The sequence below is a fragment of the Prunus persica genome, chromosome G1 (genome assembly GCF_000346465.2).
Source record: "Prunus persica cultivar Lovell chromosome G1, Prunus_persica_NCBIv2, whole genome shotgun sequence".
NCBI classification, from domain to species: Eukaryota; Viridiplantae; Streptophyta; class Magnoliopsida; order Rosales; family Rosaceae; genus Prunus; species Prunus persica.
In genome coordinates, this window is record NC_034009.1 from 839,178 (window position 1) to 867,162 (window position 27,985).

A 27,985-nucleotide genomic window follows, 5' to 3' on the forward strand; every position below is an offset into this window, starting at 1 on the left:
GATGAGGTGGTGGTTGAGGTGGAGGTGGAGGTGGTGAAGGTGGTGAAGGTGGTGGAGGAGGTGGTGGTGGTGGTGGCGAAGGATGAGGAGGAGAAGGATGTGGTGGTGGTGGTGGTGGTGGTGGTGGTGGTGGCGGTGGCGGTGGTTGTGGAGGTAGTGAATGTGGTGGTACAAGTGGTGGAGTTGAATGTGGAAGTGGAGGTGGTGTTATTTTTTAAAATGAATGATGGTATTTTGGGAATTAAAAAAATTCATTAAAAGTTCATCTCTGCTTCTTTTGAAAGTATCTTTGAAAAGCAACTCAGAGCCTGCTTTTAAAAGTTGCTGTCAAAAGGCCATTGCTTTTAAAATAATCGGGATATTTTATTTTTACCAAACACTTTAAACTGCTTAACTTTAAAGTGAAGCAGATTTTTGGCGAAAAAAAGCAATCCCAAATGGGGCCTAAGTCATTGTTTAATTTGTTTTATTTGCAACTCTCCCCTCTAGAAACATATTCTTAATTATTTCCAGATTCTTTAAAACTAGTGGCCATCATATATACATCTGTTTTTGTCCTCTACGTTTAAAAATTCAATATAGAGGAGATCAAAACACTTTGCGTAGATCTTCAATCTACTTGTCGTTTCTTTTTCTTTTTTTTGAAAAAAAGTTTAGAGGGAGGAGAGGCTACTCCATTCAGGGTTAAGCTATATCAAGACCTTTTTTGAGGACTTACAGAGGGAATCTTAGCTCTTTTTTTAGTTTTTACAAATTACGACTCACCAAGAGAAATTATCGATAGCGGGACTCGAACTTAAGCTTTGCTAGCGAAGAGAACGATCTTTACCAACTCAACCAACCCTTGTTGTCTAATCTACTTCTTGTTCTTTGAGTGCTATAGTAATTGATTAAGTATTCCACCACCTACTTTGTCTTTAAATAACAATTCTTAATCCATTTTGATTCTAGACACAAAAATGGATTATACAATGACTGCATAACTTAACAATGTGTCATGCATACACCGTTGCATAATTTCAATTATTAAATGCAAATTGCAATACAGAAATCATGTGTGACTGGATCAACATGTCCTCAATTATTATCGAATAGGTTAAAAGTTAATAATTTATATATATAAGTCAACATTACCAGGCACCTTCCTGGCTAACTACTGGCTTAATCCAAATAATACAGATTAAACAAACTGACTTAATTATACTTACCAGGCACCTTCCTGCATAATTGAAAATTGCAAATTATTAAATGCAAATTGCAATTTTCAACTGTGCAGAAAGTTGCCCTGGTAAGTAATTAAGTGAGTTTTTTTAAATCTTTTTTATTTTGCAAACCTCCCCCTCTAAAATAATATGACGCTGCCGACCTAAGAAATATGATGCTGCCTTTAATCAAAACTGACATAAGTAATCGGTTATGACGCTCTAAAAAAAAGTAGTAGATTTACATTTACAACTCTATATAAGCAATTGATAGTATCGTGTAACAGAGAGAAACATTGAAACACTGCGTGCGTCTTCAATCATCTGGTTTCCTAAGCTATCTTTCCATTCCCTGCGCTCTCTCCTCTAGTCTCGGTCGAGTATGGAAGTTCTCTATACTTTTCCTGTCGAGGGAATACTGAACAAGCTGGCTTCACTTGCTGCTCAAGAAATAAGTCTGTTCCGGGGATTCAAAAAGGAACTAACAAAGCTTCGTCAATCGTTACTCGCGATTCAAGATTTCTTAGGCGATGTTGCCCACCAGCCACAGCAACGGGGCAAGGCAGTGGAGGAGTGGGTGAGGAAACTGAAGGACATAGCTGATGATGCTGACAATGTCTTGGATGAAATCAACTATGAATATCTCCGGAGTCCAGTAGAACTGTCAAACCAAAAGAGGAAAAAGTTACTCAACTTCATTTCAAGCTCCAATCCCCATTTGTTTCGTCAAAATATGGCACATAAAATCTAGAACATCAACGCCTCTTTGGTGGATCTCAAATCTGAGGCATCTTTCATTGGGCTAGTTTCCAAGAAAATAGATGCAACCCCTCAAGCAATTGCAGGGGATAGAGAAACCAACTCATTCTTTGATGAAGATGAAATCGTGGTTGGAAGGAAGGAGGATCTGTCAAAGATAATTAAAATCTTGACCAACTCCAACTTGGATCAAGAAAATCTTTCAGTAATGCCCATTGTAGGAATGGCAGGCCTGGGGAAGACAACTTTGGCTAAGTCAGTTTTCAATGATGATTCTATTGGTAGGCATTTTCATAAAAAAATATGGGTGTGTGTATCTAACACTTTTGAGGTTAATTCGATATTAAGTTGGATATTAGAATGTCTTAACCCAACAAAGGTTGGGATACAACGCCAAGATGCATTGCTTAAAAACCTAGTAGAAGAATTGAAAGAGAGGAGATATTTTCTCGTGCTTGATGACGTCTGGAACGAAGATCCTCAAAAATGGAGCAATTTGATGACTTGTTTGTCAAAACTTCATAGTGCCCGGGGAAGCGTCGTTATTGTCACTACCCGTAGTGCCACTGTCTCATCGATCACGGAAGTAAGACTTCCAAAGTGTGTTTTGGGAAGTCTATCCGTTGATGATTGTTGGGTCATACTGAAGAAAAGAGCATTTCCAGTTGGTAGTGCTCCTATTGCAAAGGATATAGAAACAATTGGAAGGGAGATTGCAAGAAAGTGTGCTGGTATACCGTTAACGGCAAAGGTACGTAATGATATATCAATTTGAAGTTTCTTCTGCCTGCATTTCTTTATTTGTTATAACTTAAGTACTAAACGTATTAAGATAATTACATACAAGATATTCAGATATAGCCCCTTGCAACTAAAATAGTCTATACAAAAGCTCACTTTTTTATTTATTATTCTAACTAAAACCCCAAAATTGAATTGAATGACAAATTGTCCATTAGTATTGAATTATTGATTTTATCATTTAGAATAATTAAAGAGTATTTTGGGAATAATGGTGAGTAGAAATATATAATTGTGTTTTTTCAAATTTACATAGTGAAGTTCAACAATTTTCCCAGTATGTCCTAAGAAAATTGTAGGTAATGTACCTAAAACACAAGGATCAAGACCTATAAAGAGCAAAACGTGTTCTTTCTCTTTGAAAAATAATTTCAAACATTAACAATGAAACATTTGAAACTTTAACCCAAGGTGTACCATCACCATTATTCTTAACACTTGACACGTGTCCATGGACATAACCATAATTCCATAAATATAAAATAAATAGTTAACTATGATTATGTCAATAAACATGTGTCAAGTGGTGAGAAGGGTGATGAGGGTACACCTTAAATTAAAGTTGTGAGCAAAAATAAGGAAGCTTTAGTTTTAAAACACAATATTTTTCTCAAAAATAACTACCTAATCCTAATCAATTTGAAAACAAAAACAAAAATTCTCACACACTCAAATTTGGAAACACATCAAATTTACTCATTGTTTAATATATAACAATGCAGTAATTATTTGAAAACAAAAATTCTCAGGCAAGTCACCTAGTTAATATTTAATATATAACACTAATTAATGTACCAACAGGTTTTGGGAAGTATGATGCGTTCTAAAGATAGTTGTAACACCCGACCCCAAATTTTCCCAAATTTTACCCTTATTTAATTATTTAATTATTTAAGGGTATTTTAGTCATATTTTTAACCGGAGAGAGTTTGGGACTGTGACTTGTATTTTTGGATAGGTCGTACCGAGACGAGTTCATAGACACGTAGTGGGCTCGAATCGGAGTTGTAACGAGAGAGATATGGTCAAAAGAAACCCAGTGGCACAATCGTAAATATTTCAAAATGGGATTTTTTATAAAAACTCAGATTTCTCTCTCTCTCTCTCTCTCTCTCTCTCTCTCTCTCTCTCTCTCTCTCTCTCTCTCTCTCTCTCTCTCTCTCTCTCTCTCTCTCTCCCGTCAGCTCTCCCTCTCTCTCTCCTCGCACCTCCGGCCACCGGCCACGGCTGTGGACGGGGCCGGTACCAAAATGACAGGGGCGTCGTCCTCTTCCAGCCCCAGCCGTCTCCCGCCTCCAGCCGCCGCGGTTTCGCCGGAAAATGGAGGAGAAGCGGCCGGCGTCGTCTGATCTTCGCCGCCGTCGATCTCCCTCCTCCGGCCACCAAATCCGACGAGCAAGGTATGGTTTCTCACCTATTTTTCATGCTCTAGCTGCCTTTTGGTTGGGTTTTGATCGATTCGATCTCTAGATCACTCAATTTTCGAATTGAAAATCGGCCGAAACTTCGGCCGCCGTGATCGGCCATTTCCGGCCACTTTTTGGGGTAGGTCCAAGAACAAAAGTGGCTCCAAATAGGGTGTTATACCTAGGGTAGGAGTTTGGAGCTGTGGTTTTGAGATTTTCCGGTGAAGCGTTATCGCTTTGGGCACCCACGCGCTGCCGGCGCGTGCGGCGGCGCGTGGGCACTGTAGAAAAATAGCACTATGTTCCGATGAGATCCTTAGGTTGTCACGAGTGCGTAGGATTTCGCGGATCTCAATTCAGACGTCGTTTGACTATCGAACGGAATATCGCATATTATGCGTTATCCGGGTTCGATAGGTTGGGACCTTCGGATGGTCCCAAATTTAATATATGTTAATCTAGGTATTTATAGGATCGTGTAGGAATTCACGGATCGTGAATCGGAGCCCCGGATGTTCCGAATAATAATTTTAAAGTTTATATTTTATATTAATTGTCAGATCGTGCGATTGTGAACAATCCGACCGTCCGATCTGAACCAAACTCGCAGGACAAGTGTCCTATACCTGGTAGAACCCATAGGGACTTCCGGATCGGAAATTGGAGGTCGTGGGTTCCGCAGGTCCGGTTGACCAGGGTTAGAGTAGTTTGACCCTTGGTTGACCATGAGTCTCCCGGAGTAATCTCACCTTTCTAGGGGGATTATCGGGTACTAGATGATTGTGGAGGGTTACACAATATAAGAATTAATTTATATAACTATAATTATATATGGTTGTACAAGGGTACAACAGAGTCTAGAGTGTTAGTTTGGAGTGCTATACGCACTACTTTAGGTACCTCCTCGGATGTTGGATTCACTACAAGTACCACCAAGTAAAAGTTAGGTCCCGCGTGGCGTAGGTTATCCGGCGTTGGGACAGGCCCCATACGTGGCGTTGGTTGTACCGGCGTATGGAGAGCTATGTAATATGATGTTCAGGTCGCACGTGGCGTAGGTTATCCGGCGTGTCAACAGACCTCATACGTGGCGTTGGTTGTACCGGCGTATGGGGAGAGTTGTGATATGATGTTGAGGTCCCGCGTGGCGTAGGTTATCCGGCGTTGGGACAGGCCCCATACGTGGCGTTGGTTGTACCGGCGTATGGGGAGTTATGTGATATGATGTGCAGGTCTCGCGTGGCGTAGGTTATCCGGCGTTGAGACAGACCCCATACGTGGCGTTGGTTGTACCGGCGTATGGGGAGATATTATGATAGTATGGCATGGTCGCACGTGGCGTAAGTTATCCGACGTGTTGACAGGCCCCATACGTGGCGTTGGTTGTACCGGCGTATGGGGAGATTATATGAAATACAAGAACTGAAATACGTATCGCCAGTGTGATGGGTTTACGAGACTACGTGTGGCTGATCTGTGGCTTGATCTCTCAAGGAGGGTACGTAGGCAGCCTAAGGTTATTAGGCGCAGCCGCAGACTAGATATTAGTCATAAATTGTAATTGAATTGTTTGGTAGTTGTTTGAGAATTTTTTGAAGGCCGAAGGCCATTTATGAGAATTTGCATGAAATTATATTGTGCATGCTGCCAGCTGGGAATATTAAATGCGTTTTCATGCAGGTTGAAATTTTGGGAAATGTCCAATTTATAGGGGAGACTCTGCCGAAATTTCTGCAGGAAGTCTCGATTTTTAGTAAGTGGGCCTGGCATCGGGGTGATGTCAGGAATTCCAAAGGGTTCATCTCGGATTTTGAGAAAATTCGGGGCGGGTCCTTAAAATAGTATCGATGACTGGTTGGAAATTCAAAAAAGTAAGATATGGGAATTACCAAAAGGAGATGAAAGAATTATGTCGGTTTTGAAGTTGAGTTTTGATCATTTAAAATCACCTTCTTTGAAGTTGTGTTTTGCATATTGCTCAAAGTTCAAGAAAGATTTTGAAATGGAAAGGGAAGACTTGATCCAGCAATGGATGGCTCAAGGATTTCTCTGTTCTTCTCCTAACAAAGATATGGAGGATATAGGTGATGAATATTTTACGATTCTGTTGCAAAACTCCCTCTTTCAAGATGTTATAAGGGATGACTTTGGTACGATTATCTATTGCAAGATGCACGATCTTGTACATGATCTTGCTGAGGTTGTATCAAGATCTGAAATGGAAGATAAACTTGAGAATCAACACGTGGCATGGGATCGTTCCAAAACTTCCGAAAGAAATGTTGAGAAACGGCGGTCACTGTTTGTGAATGGTGATCAAGCCCTTAGTATTAATACATTACTTATAAGCTTTAAGGCTTTGCGTGTTTTAAATTTGTACCGGGCTGATATTGAGGAGCTGCCAAGTTCAATTGGCGTCTTGATACATTTGAGGTATTTGAACGTTTCTCGAACAAAAATCAAACAACTCCCTAAGTCCATTGGCAAGCTTTATAACCTACAAACGTTAAGAATGGAGGATACATGGAATCTTAAAACGTTTCCAAAGGAAATGGAAAATTTGATAAACTTGAGGCATGTTTATTTTGATTATGATATGCCAGTTCCATTTGGGATGGGACGATTGGAACATCTGCAAACAATATCTCCTTGGTTTACTTTGGACAAGGAAAGTAATCGTGGAATTGACGAGCTGGGGGGCTTAAACCAATTAAAAGGTGAACTAATTATTAGAGGTTTGGAAGATGCGAGGGACGGAGTCCAAGCAGGGGCATCAAATTTAGTTGGGAAAGCAAATCTACGAAGGTTGACATTAGAATGGGGGGAGAATGACCGGGAAAGAAACGACACAGACATTGATGTACTAGAAGGCCTCCGACCCAACTCTGAGTTGGAAATCTTAACGATTGACAAATTCATGGGTTCTAAATTAGCATCATGGATGATGAATGGTTCGTTGCCACTCAATTTGACAGAGATTCGGTTAGAAAATTGGGAAGAATGCAAACAAGTCCCATCACTTGGCCATTTACCAAATCTTAGGCTTGTTCATTTGGAAGGTATGCATAAGCTTAAATGCGTGGGAGTTGAGTTTTATGGTTATAACCATGTGAACGGTGCGCTACGAGTACGAAGAAGAAAGAGACCTTGTTTCCAGCATTGAAAAGCTTAACTATTAGATCTTGCCAAGCTCTAATTAAATGGGAGGAACTGCCAACAGATGAGAAAGTAGCGGTGTTTCCCTGCCTTGAGGACTTGATTATAAGGGGCTGCCCTAGTCTCGAGTCCATTCCAATTACCCAGGCCAAGGGCATGCCATGTCTCCGCAAATTGGAGATTCGGTTTTGTCGGAAATTATCAAGCTTGCCGATTAGCTTAGAACATTGCATCTCTCTTCAGGAGTTGGAAATGGATTGACAAGTCTACCGAGTGGGCTACCATCCTGCACATCTCTTAAGAAGTTGAGAATCGAGTCATGCCACAATTTGATATCTCTGCCAGAACTCGATGTATCCAGGTTGCAGTCTCTTTCCTCTTTACATATATTTCATTGTATGAAATTAAAATATTTGTCATTGGAGGGGCTACGATATCTTACGCGTTTAGAATCTATGAAAATGGGTTGGTTTTCGAAGGAGCTCGATTCTTTCCCTGATTTTGAGCTTCCATCACAACTCCAAACTCTAGAGATCACAGGGTGGCCTAAGCTCAAGTCTCTGCCTCTACAACAAATTCAACACTTGACTACTTCTCTAACGTCTTTGAAGATTGAATCTTTTGATGGTGTGGAGGCTCTTCCAGAGTGGTTGGGTAACCTTGCATCTCTTACCCACCTGAGTATTCGGAGGTGTAAGAATCTCATGTATATGCCTTCTTTACACAGAGTGGTTGGGCTTCGTGAATTGTTGATTGACTATTGTCAGGCATTATCAAGCTGGCCAAGTGGGTTGGAATATTGCACCTCTCTTCGTAGGTTGAGTATAGATAGGTGCTCCAATCTAACATCCATTCCACTTTCACAATCTGACTCTGATTCTCCCACACTCCCTCTTCTCGAGGACTTGGCTATAAGGAGTTGCTCTAGTCTCGAGTTCATTCCAATTACCCCGGGCAAGGGCAAGGGCATGAAATGTCTCCGCAAATTGAAGATTGAGGATTGTGAGAAATTATCAAGCTTGCCGACCAGGTTAGAATATTGCACCTCCCTTCAGGAGTTGAGTATTCAGAGATGCCCTAATCTAGAGGCTATTCCCAATTTAGACAACCTCACATCCCTCCGTGACTTGAGTATTAGGGGTTGTGATGGATTGACAAGTCTACCCAGTGGGCTACCATCCTGCAAATCTCTTCAGAACTTGACAATCGAGTCATGACACAATTTAAAATATTTGCGAATTGAGGGGCTACGCTCTCTGACGAGTTTAACATCTATAAGTATGGGTGCGTTTTCGGAGGAGCTCGATTGTTTCCCTGATTTTGAGCTTCCATCACAAATCCAAACTCTAGCGATCACAGGGTGGCCTAAGCTCAAATCTCTGCCTCAACAACAAATTCAACACGTCGCTTGTCTACAAGATTTGTACATAGAGTCTTTCGACAGCGTGGAGGCTCTTCCAGAGCGGTTGGGTAACCTTACATCTCTTAACACCCTGAGTATCAGTCTGTGTAAGAATCTGGTGTCTCTTCCCGCCGTTGAAGTTATGCATGTTAAAATGTAAACTGTCTAGCTAATTTCAGATTAGTTAGTAAGTTCTAAGTCAGTTTATATTTAATCTGTTCTAATCTTTGTATTAGCTGAGTGCCTTGTGCTTATATGCCAGGTGCAATGCTTGAGTCTGTTTTGAATTCCCAGCTGTTAGGATAGCTGTGTATTGCCATGTGTCATATTCACATTGGCTTACTATTACAAACCGTTAGATTTGAATCTACTGATGTAAGAGAACATGATATAGTCATGAAGGAATATAAGCTCTGCTGTAATGTTCATGCAGAGTAAGCATTCTGTTAGAACAATCTAAGGCACTCTGCTCTCTCTCTCTCTCAGTACATTTCTTGCTCCCTTTGAAATCCAAATATTCAACAATGCAACGCCTCACTGAACTACAAGAGCTAGGGATTGATGCATGTCCCCGTCTAGGGGGCAGATCCGCCCTCAAGAGCGGCTACTCTCAACTCATTGAGTCTGGTCTCAGATGGCTGGGTCAGAAGGGAGTGAACTTAGAGCATATTTCCAATCTCAGATTGCATTCATTAGATGTGTGGGTAGATTTAATATGAAGATTAGAAATATGCAACCAATTCTCTAACATAAAATACTTATTGAAGAATCCCCCTTCTTTTCTTCAGTATTATTGACCAAACACATTTTTAATTAGTTGACGGATGCGAATTATCGGAATCTTTTTAGTGATGATGATGCAACCCCTTCACAAACTAGACAGTTGGAGGCACAAAGTGAGTCTACTCTTCTTCTCTCATCAGATTTTCAGAGCTCTGCTTAATGATTTCCATATCTTCCTATATACGTTGTTGGTTTGGAGAAGGATCTTACGCAATTGGAAGAACAAATAATGCGCGTTAGGTGCAAACTTAGTCCAGGTACTTCACTTCAGTTCCCTTTCCTCTGCATCGTTATTTACTCATTTCTTTGGAGATCAATGCAGAAAAAGAAAGAATTACCCTAATAATCATATCATACATTCCCATCTAATCATAACATCGCTTACTAGATGATATTCCTTCTGTTTATATATGAGAAAAGTATTCACACTTTTGCTTTATATATATATATATATATAGATGATATTCCTTCTGTTTCGATACAGATTATATACACATGATATACTATCATTAAGTAGATACTAACCCATGTTCATTCTCAATGCACTTAAGTTTGATGCGCTTACATGAATATGAGTTTATTTTACATATCAGTTTCAGTAATAGGTTCATGAGTAGTCATTTCAACTTTTTATAATTTTTCAGGTCAGGTTTTGATCAGCATTTTTCATCTGCCTCATTCTCACCACTTAATTCTTTTCCAGAGGGGATGGGGATGTATTTGCTATAGATCCTTGCATGAGGTAGGTGAAGGTGTCCATCAGATGGATTTGTGAAGCTGATCAACCACGATGTGTCATGGCAAGCACAAACTGATAAGGATGAAATATTGTGTTTGCAGGAATCATGAGAGAATATTGATACAGACCATTATGTGTTGGCTGCCAGTGATAGTAATCTTGTATGAGCTAGTTCTTTGCTTGTTATGGCTGAAGATCACAGGGTAGCCAAAGCTCAAGTCTCTGCCTTAACAACAATTTCAACACTGCACTTGTCCATCGTGGGGATGTATTTGCTATAGATCCTTGCACGACGAGGTAGGACAAGGTGTCCATCAGATGGATTTGTGAAGCTGATCATGTAACTCCATACCAGATGGTAATCAAATCATTCAATGTCCAGCATTCTTTCTGAGCAATGTAGGTTTCTCTAAGAGACTTGAAATCCTTTGGCAATGAGTTTAAGGCAAAATGCACCATCATGTCCTCATCAACTGTCATCTCTAGTTCCTGCAATTTGGTTCCTATGTCAATCATATTCAGAATATGAGCCCTCACACAGCCTTGTCCATCATACTTCATGTCTATCAACCTGTTCAGCAAGGTGCTCTTGACTGCTTTTTCAGATTCTTTAAACCTTTGTGCAATTGCCTCATAGTATTTCTTAGCAGTTTCTGATTTTGGAATGCTACCTTTGACTGATGATACCATAGCCCTCTGCATAATTAGTATTGCCATCTTATTTGCTTTATTCCATTTAGCAAACTTAGTTTTAGTTTTTGCAGAGGCATCTGCAGCAGGCTCTTGAGGAGGATCCTCTTTTAAAACAAAGTCATAATCCAGAAAACCAAGAGATATTTCCAGATCCTGCTTCCATTTCTGGTAATTTGATCCAGTGAGAGTTTCGATGGTGTTGTGGTTCACTGTAAAGATTTTTTATATAAAATCAGATAAGTAAAACTGTCCCCAAAACTTTACTCAAATATGTCAGTTTATACCTGTGGGTTTAAAAAGCCATATTCCAAAATCCCAACCAGCAAACTGTATAAACTTCCTGCGCAAGAAGTCTCACATCTGTGGATGTAGAGAGAACTGCTAGTTTATGCAGTCTGTTGCTCAGATTGTTCCATCAGTATCGTTATCAATCTATAAGATTCCCATCTGTGGATGGAGAAAAATACAGAAGGCTACTTATACTGATGCAAATTTTTGATCAAACTTACGTTTCAAGATTTCTCATACAAACTGAGCAGCTGTGGCTTACTCAGTCTGTGTAGTAAATCTCAAAACTTGATCAAAAAGCCTTTTGCAGTATGATCGAGCAGAAACTTTATGCTCTTGATCATACTTGAAACAAATAAGATGTGCAGAATAATGAAAAAATCATGTGACTGTAATTAGAGCAGCAAAAAACTTTATGCAGATTCTTACAAAACATAGATTAGATTAAGAAACAAAAGCCTAGAGCTCTGATACCACATGTAACTCCATACCAGGTTTTTATATCTCAACACTAACCTTGTTCTGACATCTTTGGCTGTAGAAGATCTTCTTCTCTATGCAACACTTTAGCGCTAATTCTCTAGATGGGGTGAGAGCTGTGTGTTTCTGCGTATTGTTGCTAGAGAAGGGACCATCTATATATATGCATCACTTGACAGCCTTGCCCATCAAGGAGCTGTCAAGTGTTCCTAGTTGCATTAGGATTAGGTTGTTCAATCCATATAGAATTAGGAATTCCATTGTCTCTTGTATTTCAGTTAGGATAGCTTTTATACAAGGATAATCTGATTAGTTTGAGTATATCTCTAAACATGCAAAACTCTAGAATCCCTACATGATTAGAAGACCACAATTTCGTGGTTAAGACAATAATTTGTCTTACAGATCAACCACGATGTGTCATGGCAAGCACAAACTGATAAGGATGAAATATTGTGTTTGCAGGAATCATGAGAGAATATTGATACAGACCATTATGTGTTGGCTGCCAGTGATAGTAATCTTGTATGAGCTAGTTCTTTGCTTGTTATGGCTGAAGATCACAGGGTAGCCAAAGCTCAAGTTTCTACCTCAACAACAATTTCAACACTGCGCTTGTCTACAAGATTTGTGTATGCAGGATTTCGAGAGCGTGGAGGCTCTTCCAGAGTTGTTGGGGTAACCTTACATCTCTTACCCATCTGAGGTGTACAACGTGTGGTTCATAATGCAGGTTTCAGCCATATAAATGGTATATCATTTGTTGATGGTGAAGTGATTTTTTTACTTACATATCTTAGTGTACCCTAAAACTAACAATCATAATTTATACATGTAGTGTAAGGAAATTACTATTTCTGGAAGGTGTTGATGATCTATTTTCCTTTTTCTTGTTTCTGTAATTAAGGTCATGGACTCTTGCATGGTTGCATATCACAGAGAACAAAGGCCTCTGCTCCTAGTCTTATTTGATAGCATGTCATTTACCTATGCTATTGCAAGACTCAGGTAAAGGAATCTTCAATTATAAGCCTTTTACCACCATTTGAAAAGTTGGAAGGTTATTTTGAACATTTCTTGCTAAGTTGGTCTTGGTGTTATATTGACCATGCCTTGCAGAGTCGAGATTGAAAAAGAAACTCATGCATGCGATGTGCCTGTGGTCTAGAACTTATTGCTTTGGACAAAATGGTAAGCTACTATCCCTTTAATTTGTTTTCTCGGCACTCATCATCAAATCTTGAGTTATATTCTTATGAGTTTTGCATCACAGGGTCAACTTGTTTGTTGTTGTGGTGCAGTTTAATGAGGAAAAGTGTTTTCCATCAACTTCTAAGAGAAGCTCTTCTCGTAGAGAATACTTTTCCTGGCTAGTCAAGCCCTGGTCCTCTTTCTTCGAAGAAAGAAAGTCGAAGTGCTTTTATGGGTGACCCTTGGATGTACTTGCTTGCTACTTGGGGTTCTATTTCTATAGGGAATAATGGGATGAGAGAAGCGAGATAAATTTAGTTTGATGGTGAAAATCTATTTGTTTTTTTTTTTGTCATACTCTTTGTACTCTTTTTCTTTTGATCAAGTGAATTATCATTGATATCATCGCTCGTGGATGTAGCCAACTTTGGGTGAACCACGTTAAATATGGTGTTTCATTTTGTATTTACTTTTCTTGCATTTGGTTTGTGGTCTCAAACTAGAGAGTTAAATTAAACGTGACAAATTCCTTACTTGCATTGGGTTGTTTTAAGAATCACAAAAATTACTCACGTCAAACTTATTAGCTTATATAGTCCTGGCATAAAACTTATATACAGATTGCTTCAAAATCTCCATTTATACATACATTATAAATGGAGAAATAGGGGGTCACTACATACATTATACATACATGATTTTATACATTATACATACATGATTTTATTTGTTATCTTATCTATATGTTCACGTTGAAAAGAAAGTTTCACTATGAAACTAAGAATTAGTCGGTTAAATTTTGTAAAATGGCCATTAAAAAAATACTCGGCCCACAACTCACAGAAAAACTGCAACCTTCACTTTTACTTGTCCTACTTTCGATTTGGAGTTGGACAGCAGCCCAATAAGATGCAGTTGCAGGAGCAGGTTTTGAAATTGGAGATTACAGTGTAAAGCATTCTTACCCCAGTAAATTTACAAATCATAAACAGTACAAATATATCTCAGAGTAAAATCAACAAGGTAAATCAATTAGGATTAGGTCAGTTATTCTTATTGAACTGCAAATGAACTTCTTATAACCAACGAAAAGACAAATGATAGTCTAAATTATAAAGAGGAGGGTGCTTATCACAAACATATTACCAATGTGTCATGAGAGTTCGAACCTAAGAATACTATTATGCAAATCAATACTCTTTTCCATTAAGCTAAGAGCACCTCCACCCCAAAAGATAAGGGCAAGGCAAAGGTAAGGCAAGGTTTGATAGCCTTGCCCTTTTTTGTTCCACCCAAAAGGGCAAGGGCAAACATTATTCATTTTACTTTATTTCCTATTTATTATTATACTTAAACCATTAATTTTGATAAGCTTTTCAGATAATATTTTTGGTTGCCACGTGTCACTATTTATTATAAAATTCTCACCTAAAATTTTAGATAACATTTTCGGATAAAATTTTAGAATTAAATTTTCGGATAAGATTTTCAGTTGCCACGTGTCATTCAAATTTCATATAAGATTTTCTCAACAAATGAAAAGTAGTAGAAAAATATGAGTGGAGAGTAAAAAAAGGGCAAGGGCAAACACTATTCATTTTACTTTATTTTCTATTTATTTTTATACTTAAACCATTCATTTTGATAAGCCTCCCAGATAATATTTTCGGTTGACACGTGTCACTATTTATTATAAAATCCTCACCTAAAATTTCAGATAACATTTTCGGATAAAATTTTAGAATTAAATTTTCGAATAAGATTTTCGGTTGCCACGTGTCATTCAAATTTCATATAAGATTTTCTCAACAAATGAAAAGTAGTAAAAAAATATGAGTGGAGAGTAAAAAAATTGGAAGGAGAAGAGTTGTATGTAGATTTGATGTGGAAAGTGAATAAAATGGTTATGTATTTATAGGAAAAAATTTCAGAATTTTTCGGGATTCTTTTTTAAAAATTTGGAATTTTTGTAGCCAAAAAAATTTTGATTTCACCTTGCTGACATCAGTGACTTCGGGTTAGAGCCTAGTCAAGACTTGCTCAGGCTTGAGTCTGGGCGTTGAAGGGCCTAACCTGGGCTTTGGGGGGCTGTTGCCCGAGTTTGTGTTGAGCAGTGGAGGTGCTCTAAACACCATTAGCCTTATTACACTAGTTTTTCGTTACTAACTAATTTTTCTACTTCTCTTTTGTCTACTCACACTCATTTTTAATAATAACTAGCCTCTCTGCACGCGCTTCTGCGCCTGCGAGAGGCTTTTTTTTAAAAAAATTAAATTTATTTTAGAATTAAAAAAGATAATTGATAGTTGTGTTCCATAAAAATAGGATCCATTATCTAAATTTTCTTTTAATTTTAATTTTTTTAATATGAACAATTGTGAATTTACCATATTATTCTCATTTAATTAATAATTTCAATTCTTAATATTTGCATTAACTAAGGGCATTTTCTGGTATTTTGAATGTTTCACCATTCTCTGTCTTTTTCTTTATATATATAGATTATAAAAGTAATAAAAACCGTGAAGGAGTGTAAGTGAAAAAAAAAAACTCTCATTTTTATATTGTAAATAAATAATTTTCACATTGAGTTCAGTCATGAAATAAATAAATTACTGATACATTTGTTAGTAACCAAATCTTGCAATAATAAACAAATTGCAGGATATTGCTGAGTAATAGATAGTAAAATCATGCACTGCAATAGCAATAACTGAAGTAAATCCTCCTAAATCATAGTTGGTAATGAAAAACAAAACTAAGAAAAGTATGACTAGTTGCCACATGTCACACACCCTTAGTTCCTTACTAAAATCGGCAACAACCCCAAATACACGAACCATATAGGTGACATGCTAACTAATTCAAAAATGCTAAGTCATAGCCTTGCTCTTTGTCACATGACTCAATACAAAAATAACCCTTAACAATCTATTAACAGAAAATTAACTATGCTAATCACTTTTTGTCCACAATTACGTAAGCTTGGATCTTGATATTAGAAGATAAGATAATTGTGTTTTTTTTTTCTATCATTTTTCTACTAATAGAGAGCATGATATGAAAGAACTTGTCGTGTACCACTATCATACAAAAAATGAGTAATTTAATGAAATAAAATGTTTAAATCATTGCTTAGGTTAGGTCAAAACAATCCAAATTTCAATAGAATATGTTGTGAAAAATGTTATGTATTTTTTTTAAAGAATTGGTTTCGTGTATTTTAGCAAATTAAAGAAAAGATAGGCCCTTTTTCTGGAGCTCAAAACTCGGATACAAAGGATGGAGAGAGGAAAGCAAAGTTTGGATTGGATTATTATAAATAAACAAAACCCGATTTAAAAAGTCACTGTACTGATGCTACACGCTTTGTCCCATTTTGTGGACCTTTCTTTCTCATGCATATTTTTTCTTTTAAACATCTCACCGTCAAAAAATAACTTACCACAAAAGCTTGCTCTTCTCTTTTGTTTATTTTTCAACTTTTGGACTCTAACTCATAGGCTACAACATTAAGGGTTGTGGTCCACATGGCTTGTTCACACTGAAGGTTGCTTGTATGAGCACCATACCCTAAGTTTGCTGTCATATATTATTATTATTATTTTCTTCATTCTTACCTGAATTTTGTAATATGTACAACACAACAAAATAAACAAAGTGCTATATAATATTACTTCTTAGCTGTTAGCAAATATTTCTAATAATAAAAAATGCCTTCACTTTTTTATTTACTAGGTAACTATTTTTTTTATCAAATATTATTTAACTAATGTGCTGCGTTCGACAAGAAAGAACTAGATTTTTTTTTTTTGAACAAATTTCTTAAACTGAGCTAAGAAAGAACAAGAACCAGAATAACATTGCATTTTAGGGTTCCCACTGCCTGAAATGGATTAAATGTAAGTTAGAGATTTACCGTTTTCCCAAAAAAGGATTAAATGTAAGAATAAGTTAAAATGTGAGCAAATATTACTAAGCAAGTACTTAACTAAATTTCCAATTTCACTCGCATCTCATCCCCAAAACCACTTTGCTTAAAGCAACGACATGGGCACCCACCAAACGATGCCATATTACCATTTAAAACTAGATCCATTACATTGTGATAAACCCATCTAACACTATTACATTGGGTCGCCACCTCACTTGCCAAATCTTCCAAATAGTGTGTCATTCTTTTAAAATGCCAATGTGGCATTCATCGACACCCTACCGATTGCGTAATTTCATGTTTCACGTGTAATAATTACAGTGACAATCAAGAAGTGGTGACATTTTATATCATATCATGTCTTGTCCGTTCGAATACACGTGAATTACATGCCGGCTCTAACTTGATTTTTTTGCCTAAGAATGTTAAATGACTCAACACTAATTTGACATGTTTATTCAACGTGTCGTGCTTGAGTTGATACACACAATTCATAAAATGATAAACATTAGACATGATGAGTTTATAAACTATGTAAACTCATCACTCACTTGTACATTTTAAGTAAAAATGCTTTAGAAAAAATAGCTTATAATGCTAGAAGGATTCGTACATTACAAAATTAGGAAATGAAATAAAAATGACCAGACCGTTTATGTGTATATTTATTATTTATATTATATTTTATATGTGTAATACTGTAATTAGGTAATAAATATATGTGAAAGTATGGAGCAAGTTGTGAATTTGTTGGTTGTAATTGGGCTAACAATATTGAAAAAAAAATGCAAAAAAAAAAAGAAAAGGAGAATGAGGCTTAAGCCCAAACCGGCTGAATCAAACTATCTTAAATTGGTTTAGTTTTGTTCATAACTTTTGTTAAAATCAAATAGTTATAATGTAATTGATTCAATTGTGATTTTAAAGTAAAACTAATCCAATTCAGACCGTATCCCTAATATTTACTAATTTCATATCACTTTCATTTAAATTTATTGCTAATTTTTTTTATCAATCTCAAATAGGTTAAATTGAGATGAATAAAACCTGCATTCTAGATTGACTTGTGCGACTCTGCAGCATTATACATTTACTACCCCAATTCATTGCAAACAGGTGACCACCAACCCAAAACTGACACAGTCACATCACAAAGCCTCAAACACAATTCTATGAAAAGGAAGAAATGTAGAAAATCTAGAGGCTAATCACAGACCATGATTGCTAAATATGGGAGAATGGTATTGCAATTGACTAATTGACCCTTTTGTTTCGGATTGTACCTGCTGCAGTCACTTTTAATTAAATTGCGTTTTAGATTTGATTTTCATGCAACCTCATCCGTAGTCTATACTTTTAAGTACATACATAAACCAAGTAGCAGATACCTTGTCATTTTCCTCATCATATTGGATAAAACAAACACGTGCGAAATAACCAACTTTTGAACAACACAGAACAATCAAGAATCAGGGTTGAAAATCGGAATCTTCAACTTGATATTGCTACCAAATATAGACTAATTTTGTGGTATATTCGGGTTACAAAAAGTGTAACATTTCATAAACTTACCCAAGTAACAAAATGCCTTTTCATTTATCCACCCCAATTGGAAATAACATTACACTGCAATTACACAACAGAAAATGCTTTTCTCATTCATTATCATGTGAGTATGAGTTCCTACATTCCTGCTAACATGTGTGCATAAGTTTTTTATTTTTTATTTTTTATGAATTAATTTTGCATATGTGTCAAACTGTAATTCGCGAAAAGAATTAGCATCTCCTTATCAACAATCAATATACTTATGCAACAATGCAATATAACAATAAATTATTTATTATTCTAATTTTGGTTGTCACATTATCATACTCAATTATGTTACCAAATGGGACTGTATTATATTATAATGCGTCAATCAAATCCATTTAGAGTAGTTAATTATTTATCAATTAATGGGTGGTGACCGGTGGTGGTGAGTATAATCTAATCTAATCTAATTATATAAGCCCAACTTATGGCTGTGTGATTATGTTTGCGTTTCTGTATTGGTGGTGCTGTTGACGGCTAGGGTTTCACGTAAACGGTCATAAACAAAGCCACGGACGCAGATGACGTAGCACCACTCCCGGACACGTGGCACCTCTTCGAGACTTCGCGACAGCGAGGGAGGGAATTGAAAGCCAAAACCCCTTCCCCCTTCCCCTTGGCAAAGCGACAAAAGCTGGAGAAAGGGATCCATTGTGGTGGGTCAACCATTTCCGCGGGCCCAGTCTGACGTGGCCACACTTGTCCCCCAAATTATACTTTCCTTTTTATTTTTATGGAGCACTAATTAGCCCACCCAGCTGTGCCATAAGACCTCGCACACAGCCGCTCCAGCTGGAACCTCACAGTCGGGTGAGATTATCACGCCACCTCCGAACAAAAAGATATTTACTAGCTAGTGAGCGTAGAGAAGTAGCCAATAGCAAGATCCGTGGCGACGAATCAGCAAATCACAGGTTACGTGTCCAAATAACCGAGCGCCACGTAGAGAAAATGACACTGCCACGAGTGACCAGCTTTATATATATCTGGGTAATTGAATGTGAACTCCGCCATAAGCGCGTGGAGCGAGAGCCGGAAAGCGCTTTTTTTTAAAAAAAACAAAATGTAATATATCGACCTTTTTAATAAATTAACCTTTTTTTAACTACGCTGTAAATTTTGACCGCGCAAAAAAAAATTTATTATTTTATTCGTAGAGTTGGACCCAGTACACGTCACACTAAGCTGCCATATCCCACGAACGTGACAATAGGCCAACGCGAGAAAATAATTTCTAGATCGGCAGCTAACGTGGGACCCACACATCTCTCGGAAGTTCCGTGACCGTGACTCGAGTTTCCTTCCCTCCCTCCTGCTCCTCTATCCGCCGTTGGATGAAAATGAGCTTACGGTCCAGATGAGGCGCACTGATCGACACGCACGAGCCCTTTTAGTTTGGTGCCAGCTCGGACGAATCTGGGTTTTTGGGGTTTCTTTATTTATTAACTTATCGCCACGTCAGAACGCAATCGGACGGCGAATAAAGTTCGTGTTACTGGTAACGGGAAGATCCGGAGCGTTCAGGGGCCATCTAGTTCCATTAAGGTGGGGCCCGCGCTGTCAATTTATGGCAATTGTTTTTAGAATTTTGCCATCAATCCGTAATTAATTAATTAAACGAAATGTTTAAAGGAGGGAGAAAAAAAGGAAAACACAAAAACGTGGGACCGAAATAATGAATTTGACCGGTTGAAACGATATTATCTGCGGTCATGTAGATTCCTTGTGATCGTCACGTTGCTTTTACCGAGGTCTTTGCAACCGGGAATAGCCGGTAACGACGTCGCTCAGGCCAATTTCAGGGTTTTTTGTTTTGTTTTTATATTATAAAATATTAAACTTTGATCGTGGATTCGTGGAATACAGTGTTCTTGTTTATGAGAGGAATAAAATAATAAAAGGAAATAATAATATTATTATCTTTTATCGATATTCATTGATTATCGGTATTTATTTGATTTGTTTTATGATTTTTATAGTATAAAAGTACCAAATCGGTAGTGAGTGAGTAAACATGGAAGCTTGGGAAGGAAGAAAAATTAAAACAATGACACGTGGCGGTACCAGAAACAAAAGGTTAGGGTACGGCTTTGAACGGCGGGGATTTTGCCATGTAGGTTTTCTTGAATGTCAACCGCAGGATGTGTCGTGAAATAGACGGCTAATATTGGAGGATGTGTTGTAGCTGTGAATCGTGGCCGTCTACGAGACTTTGGGGTGGGCTTCGCTCGGAGTGAAATAGCGGAAAAGAGGATGAGATAGACTGATAGAGAGCACAAAAAGAAGACAGAGAGTTGGAAATAGAGAGAAGGCAGAGAGAGAGAGAAAAAGAGAAGGGCAAAGGGGGGGGGCTTAAGAGAGTGAGAGGTGAAGAAGATAAGCGAAAGCTGAGATCTTTGGCTGTGTGAAAAGGCTTGTGTGGGGATCATTTGCAAGGTTCGAAGCTCGGAGCATGCAAATCCGGTGGCTTTGACTAAATTATCCGGCGAATTGTGATGGGTTTACGGTGATGAGAGATGGGATTAGTCTCCAGGTTCTAGCTGATTTGCTGGTAGATAATTATATTAGATATGGATAGAAATAGAGATGCGAGAAGAGCAGCTATGGCGGCCCCAAATGGGTTGTCAAGGCGAAGACATAGAAGTAGCAGCCTCAGAGACTCTCCAGGTTCGACCCTCGCCAGATCTAAGCCCTCTCTGCAATACCCAGCTGTTGGGTTTTTCATTGGTTTTAATGGCTTTTCTTCTTTTTTGGTTTTGCAGAGGACGATGGTCCGGTGGAGTTACAAGAGACGTCGAGGCTCAGAGATCGGAAGAAGGATCGAGATCGAGATCGGGATCGAGAGAGAGACCGAGACCGGGACCGAGACCGCGATAGGGATCGGTTGAGCCGGAGCAAGAGGCGAAGAGGTGAGAGATTGATGCACGGAAGCAATAGAGAAGATGGCGGCGATGACAGTTCGGAGGAGAGTGTGAACGACGAAGATGAAGACGAGGACGACGACGGCGGTGGAGGCGTTGGTGTGAGCGGTGGGTCGATTCGGATGCTTCCGCCCAACCCATCATCAACGACATCTATTTCGTCGTCGTTGTTGAATCACCGGAAAAGCTTCTCACCGGTGAATAATATGAGTAGTAACAACAAGCATTTTCGACCGCACCCGGCGTTGAAGGTCACCGATGAGATGATTGGTGTGTCCGTACCGAGAAAAGCACGGTCAGGTAGAGCGAAAAATGAAGTGATTTAATGGAAAAAAAAGAAGCTCCAAGTCGTCAGAAATGAATGGATTCTGGGATTCTGATGTGTATTTTTTTTGTCGTTTTTCAGCGTCGACGAAGAGGTCTCATGAATGGCCTTCGAGTTGTGGTGTTGTAGGAGGAGACCAAATTCACCGGCAAGCTTCAACATCTCCGGTTCGGCCCGCTACATCGTCGATGGCGGCGCCATCTCCGTCTTCGCCTTCTTCTTCCCACGCCTCGGCGGTTCGGAAGAAGCTGGTGGGTCTTCAATTTCATCAATTCGATTTATTTCTATGCTCTGTTTATTTGTGAACTTTTCATTTCTAACGTTGAGTGACTCTTTTTTGTTGCAGAAGCCCAACGGACCCAAGCTGAGGCCGCCGAAGATGTCGTCTTCGGCAAAGACGACGTCGTCTAATCAGGACGAGATAGAAATAGAGATCGCCGAGGTGTTGTACGGCATGCAGAGGCAGCCACAGGGACCGACGAAGCAGGAAATTGTAGTCACCGATTCAATTAAGTTTGAATCAAGGGAGGCCAACAAGTCCACCAGCGATGCCAAATCGAGAGTTTCGTCGCCGATCTCGAACTCGCCGTGCGCGTTGCCTCAGCTGCCGTCGGCTTTTACTCAGAATTCTAGCTCCTCTGTCACTTCCCTGTCCGCTGTTGGTGGGTATTTTAAGCTCCCTCAGAGCTCGGTTTTATTCATTTCTTGCTCGGTACCCAATGCTCCGTTTGGTTGCTGAGAGACTGAGATTAAAGGGATTGTAAAGCTTGGTTTTTCGGTGAGCAAACAGAGCTGGGTCTTTGTGTTTTTATGGTGACTGATGAAAATTTGGTCTCTTTGATTCGAATCAACAGCACCCAAGAGGAAAAGACCGCGACCTGTGAAGTATGACGATGAGAACCCATCAATTTTCACCATTCAAAACAGTGCCATTTCGACTACGAGTAAAGTGGTGACTGATCAGCCTTCCAAGGTTGAGACTTCGTCTCCGAAATTGGAGAGAAACCCAGGATCTGCAGCTGAAAATGGCGGATTCTCGTACAATTTGGCAAATTCTCACGCTGTTCCAGCATCCTCAGAAGCTCAGCCGGAGCCAGATGTGCCGGAGAGCAAAGCTGCCTCAGATTCAAAGCCAGCAAATGATGAATCAGATGGTCAAAATGTTCAAGTGAGCAAAGAGGAACCTCAATCGCCCAAAAAGGAGTCTCCTGCTCTCAGACTGGATGATAATCGTCAGGATATGACAATGACTAAAGCGTGAGCACCAAAGATTGATTACCTTTTTTGGAAACAAAAGAACCTTTTAATTCTCTTTTCTAATTTTCGTTTCTTGGGTTTTATTCAGAAATACAACGGTCTCTGAGATTGAGAACCAGCGAGAAGAAAAATTCCAGATAGATCTGATGGTGAGGATCTTCTTGTCATAACAGGATTTTATCTTCGATTTTTTTTTTTTTTTTTAATGTTCTTTAAGGGCAATTTATAATCTGGGCATTTTTTGGTTGATTCATTTAGGCTCCCCCAGAAAGGGATGGTGAAGTTGATTTTATCTCTGTAGATCCTAAGCCTACGGTCATAGATGCAGAAACGGTGAGTGGGCCACCCCTGCCATTTGCCAAGTCTTGTTTGGTGTGAAAGTTTAATTAATGTGGGTCACTGTTTGGGTGCAGGAGATAAAGCCTATGACTAGAGAAGATGACAAAGTTGTGAAATTTGGCAAGGAAGAGAATGCAAATGTGGAAACTGAGAAGTGCAAAGCTGCGGTGGAAGAAGCTGAGTTCAAGAAGCCTATTGTTGGTAGTAAAGAAAGGAATATTGATCTCCAGCTTGATTTGGAGAAGACTGATAGGGATAGTGGCACTGCTTGTTTTAGTGGAAACAAGCTGCATCATAATGTTGCTAAGCAGCAGCAAAACACTGAGAAAACTGGTAATTTAGTTTGTGCATTCATTTCTCTCTTCCCCTCTCTCTCTCTCTCTCTCTCTCTCTCTCTCTCTCTCTCTCTCTCTCTCTCTCTCTGTCGTTATCTCTGTCTCTCTCTCCCCCTTTTGGGTTTTTGGAGCTTTGACTGACCCATTTGGGCTACTTATTCAAAGATCTTGTCTTCTTATTCTTCAGTCCAATCGAGCTCTGTACCTTTGCCAATGTCTGTGGCTGCCTGGCCAGGCGGGCTTCCTCCAATGGGGTACGGTTGCGTTATTTTGTTATGTGTTCCTTACTCTTTGTTGGGTTATTTGTGTATTTCCATGGTTTTTATATACACTTCTCTTGGGGAAATGACTGTTCTCATCAGCAGGTATATGGCACCTTTACAAGGAGTTGTATCCATGGATGGGAGCACCGTTTCTTCAGCTGCTATACAAGTATGTATTTTTTGGTTATTTTCTTTTACTTTTTTTCTTCTTCTCTTTTTTCAAACTCTTTGAAGCTGTGTCGTCTTCTTTTTCTAATGAACTTCTGAACTTGTACAGCCGCCACATTTGCTTTTTAATCAACCTCGGCCAAAGAGGTGTGAAACCCATTGCTACATTGCAAGGAATATTTACTATCACCAGCAAATGTCAAGGATGAATCCTTTTTGGCCAGTAGCAGCTGGTTCTGGATCTCTATATGGGGGAAAGCATTGCAATCCCAATGTATTACCTCCAGAATTGCATGGGAATATTCCTGGTAGAGGGGTGAATTCAGCGCAGGACAAGGGACAGGGGCTTGCTATGTTTCCTGGTCCATCTGCGAAGGACAAAAGTTCACAAACAGCAAACCTTGTGGATGCACAGAGAAAGCAAATTGTTCTGCAGCAAGCGCTGCCTCCAGGGGCACCTAGTAATATATTGGTATGTTTCTCCTCTTGATATTTGTTGAATTGTATTGCTGGGGAGGATTTGAGTATTAATGCAGTTTTCACTATTGAATTTCAGCACGGTCCTGCTTTCATATTCCCTTTGAACCAGCAACAGGCAGCTGCTGCTGCTTCTGTCCGGCCTGCATCTGTGAAGTCTCCTAATGCTGGTGCTGCAGCTTTGTCAAGTACATCTAACTCTGCTCCAATGACAGCTGCAGCAACCGCTGCTCCAGCCCCAGCAATGAGCTTCAATTACCCAAATATGACAGGGAACGAACCTCAGTATTTGGCAATTTTGCAGAATAATGCATATCCATTTACAATGCCGACTCATGTAGGTGCCCCGCCAGCTTATAGAGGACCCCATGCTCAGCCAATGCCTTATTTTAATGGGTCTTTCTATTCTTCCCAAATGCTCCATCCTTCTCACCTTCAGCAGCAGCAGCAACAACCACCATCCCAGTCACAGCAAAGTCAACAAGGTCATCAAAACCCTAGCATTTCTAGTGGCTCATCATCATCCCAAAAACATTTGCAAAATCAGCAGCAGAGGCCACATCCCAGTGGTGTCAATGGTGGCAGTGGAAGCTTGCAAGGCTTTCCTACCTCAAAAAACCCATCTTCACAAGCACTACAGCTGCAGCAGCAGCAACGGCAACAGCAGCAGAACCCACATCCTCCGCACCAAGCTCGCCAACTTGAGCCTGAAATGGGGGGCGAAGATAGCCCATCAACTGCTGATAGTCGAGTCTCTCGTGCGAATATGAACATTTATGGTCAGAATTTTGCAATGCCAATGCGCCCACCAAACTTTCCATTGATGACACCTCCTTCAAGTGGTAGTGCCAGTGGTGCAACAGGTGCAAGTGGTACTGAGAAGAAGCCGCAGCAACAGCAGCAGGGCCCGAAGACGGGGGTTGAAGCATCTCAAGCTTTTGCTATGTCTTTTGCTTCCATGAATGGTGCTACCGCTGCGACTGGCATTGACCTTACATCGCTTGCTCAGAATCATGCAATTCTCCAGAGCTTTCCAGAGGTAAGGCAGAGTTATCAACAATTTATGGCTGTCCAAGCCGTACAACATAAGAAGAGTTATCGTGTTCCTGAAGAAGGGAAAACGGGAGGAGGTGATTCCCCTAATGTGGAGGAAGAAAGAAAGGCCATGGGAGGAAAAGCTTCATCAACTCTTGGGCACTCCATTGCATTCTCCAGGACAGACTTGACGGATACATCTGGTTCTACAATACAGAGCAACAATGTCATTGATAGCTCAACGCGAACTCTTAACCTCAGCTCTACTCCGGGCCGGACTTCTAGTTCTATTTTGCCACCCGCTGTCAGCTCTGTAAATGCTCCCACATCTCAGCAGCAACAAATGCAGCAGCAAATGCGGAATCAGCAGCAACAGCAACAGATGATTCAGCTTCAGAAGCAGCAATTTTCTGCTGCAGGCCGAAGCAAGACACCAGCAACTAGTAATGGCAGCGTCTACTCTGATCACCTTCCTTCAACCTCTTCTATGGCTGCAAAGTTTCCTAATGCTCTATCTTCATTCCCCCAAAACCTTGTCCAAAGTAGCAGCAGTCCAGCTCAATCTCCTCAGTGGAAGAATTCTGCAAGGACAACCACTTCCCAAGTTCCTTCATCGTCTTTGGCCTCGTCAACCTCATCATCCCTCAAAAACCTTCCTCAGAAGCATGCTCGTACGCAGCAAAGCCACACACAGATATCTTTTGCAGCCAACACAAAGTCTTCAACCCAATCTCAAGGGTTACAACCTGCCAGTAGCAATCAGTCCCCATCTCCTCCAGTAATGGTTGGTTCACCAACACCCACAACTTCGTCAATGTCTAAGAGTGCTGGTGGAAGCCCAAGAACAACTACTTCGACTTCCACAGGAAATAAAGCTGGCCAAGCTTCTTCTTTGTCGTCTCAGCAGGCCAAGAACTCACCATCAGTGCCCAGTCAGAAGTCATCTCCTGTTGGCGGGAGGAATGTCCCTTCAATCCTAGGTGTCAACACCCATATTACCTCTCCAAGCACTGGAACCAAGTCACAATTGCCACAGCAGCAGCAACAACTCCAGCAACAGCAGCAGCATCAACTCCAGCAGCAGCAGCACCAACATCAACAACAGCAGCATCAACATCAGCAGCAGTTATCTAAGCAATCAATTCAGCAAGCGCAGTTGTTCTTCTCTAACCCCTACATTCAAGCACAAGCTTCACATTCAAATAATGCCACCTCTACCGCCCCTTCAAGTGGGTATTATCATAATATTCAAAGACGACGGCCTGAGCAACAGCAGCCGCCACAGGGCTCATCAGGGTCATCCTCGAGTGGGATGCTGTCACTCTGCCCGCCCGTTACGCATTCTAATACTAGCACCACTGATCCTGCAAAGGCGGCAGCAGCTGCAGCTGCTAACAACATGAAAGGTAGTGGCTTGTCCTCACAGACTCTTATTCATCATGCTCAGTTTGCTGCTGCACAGTCCTCTGGTCCACATCAGATTGTACCTGGGGGATTCCCTTATGTACATGCTATTCCTACCGTGGTCCAGGTGAAACCGGCAGAACAGAAGAAACAACCTGCTGGTGAGTAGAATGATGTTCTTGTGTTAAAACATTGCAACCCCCATATATTGACAAATGATAAGTGGAAAAAGAAGCTGCATTATATTTGGATGGGGATTGTGAACATATGAAGGGAATGGCTGATTTTTGCCAAAGGAAGTGACAAGTTTGCGTAGCCTCTGGCAGCCTGAGAAGAAATGGAAGAAGACACCTGTGAAGAAGCACGGAGCAGAGGGAGGCTAGGTGGAATTGAACCCGCAATTTTGGAAGGAAGTTTAGCAAGTGGGGAAATTTGTCCTAATGAATGTGTATTCAGCTATGTACACTTTGTGTCTATAATCTGACAGGGTCGATGGTGAAGTCTAATTAAATTTGATTGGTTTGATGAGAGGATAGGTTGGGCAATGTAAGGGAAAAAAGGCGAAAACAGAGAAGAAATTATTATTAATGTTGGGCACCAAGGAGGAGGAGGTGGAGGATGATGAGCCAAGACCCACCTTTTCCTTCTTTAGGGGCTGTAACGGTGGATTTCCGTTTTCCTATTTCTTTTTTGGAGGTTTAAATTTCCAGAAAGAGCATTAAAACTTTTGACATAATATATATGGCAATGGAATGGAATGGAATGGAATGTGTGGAGGGTGTTATGTGTATATTTCTAGAACATATAATGGGTAACCCTCCTAATATTTTTTTTAATTAAATTTTGTCATTACATGTTTCATTTACTTAGCCCGGTGAATGTGAATCTAATATGAAGAGGGTCAAAAAAAAGATCTGAATTTTGGGGTTGCCTCATTTATACGCCTCATTTTACCTTTATGATCTCCTCACTTACGAGGGAGCAACAATTGTTTGGAATGGGTATTTCGGTCAATTACGATATCTCTGAGTGGA

At 39.8% G+C, this 27,985-nt stretch overlaps 2 protein-coding genes, 1 long non-coding RNA gene and 1 pseudogene across 6 annotated transcripts; all 4 read left to right on the forward strand.

The window, feature by feature from the left end:
* LOC18791446 (putative disease resistance protein RGA3) lies at positions 1,585-3,314 on the forward strand. Its single transcript, XM_020554412.1, has 2 exons — positions 1,585-1,857; positions 1,954-3,314. Exons 1-2 carry the CDS (start codon positions 1,585-1,587, stop codon positions 2,734-2,736), a joined length of 1,056 nt encoding a protein of 351 aa, XP_020410001.1. The 3' UTR covers positions 2,737-3,314.
* LOC18788388 lies at positions 5,614-9,434 on the forward strand (annotated as a pseudogene).
* Positions 9,441-13,374, forward strand: LOC109946591. 3 transcript variants are annotated; one of them, XR_002269714.1, is made up of 7 exons: positions 9,441-9,766; positions 10,154-10,251; positions 10,350-10,545; positions 12,175-12,460; positions 12,617-12,717; positions 12,829-12,900; positions 12,983-13,374. It is a non-coding gene; the product is annotated as an uncharacterized LOC109946591 (long non-coding RNA). The 3 variants fall into 3 exon arrangements; XR_002269712.1 differs by having other exon boundaries at positions 10,154-10,545; XR_002269713.1 differs by having other exon boundaries at positions 10,154-10,545; positions 13,011-13,374.
* Positions 20,654-27,787, forward strand: LOC18791247 (protein TIME FOR COFFEE). 2 transcript variants are annotated; one of them, XM_020568982.1, is made up of 12 exons: positions 20,654-21,094; positions 21,190-21,648; positions 21,755-21,924; positions 22,020-22,335; positions 22,528-22,930; positions 23,019-23,079; positions 23,189-23,263; positions 23,344-23,602; positions 23,792-23,858; positions 23,967-24,036; positions 24,145-24,507; positions 24,592-27,787. In XM_020568982.1, exons 1-12 carry the CDS (start codon positions 20,998-21,000, stop codon positions 27,118-27,120), a joined length of 4,869 nt encoding a protein of 1,622 aa, XP_020424571.1. In that variant the 5' UTR covers positions 20,654-20,997; the 3' UTR covers positions 27,121-27,787. The 2 variants fall into 2 exon arrangements, with proteins under 2 accessions (XP_020424571.1, XP_007225477.1); XM_007225415.2 differs by having other exon boundaries at positions 20,656-21,094; positions 23,970-24,036.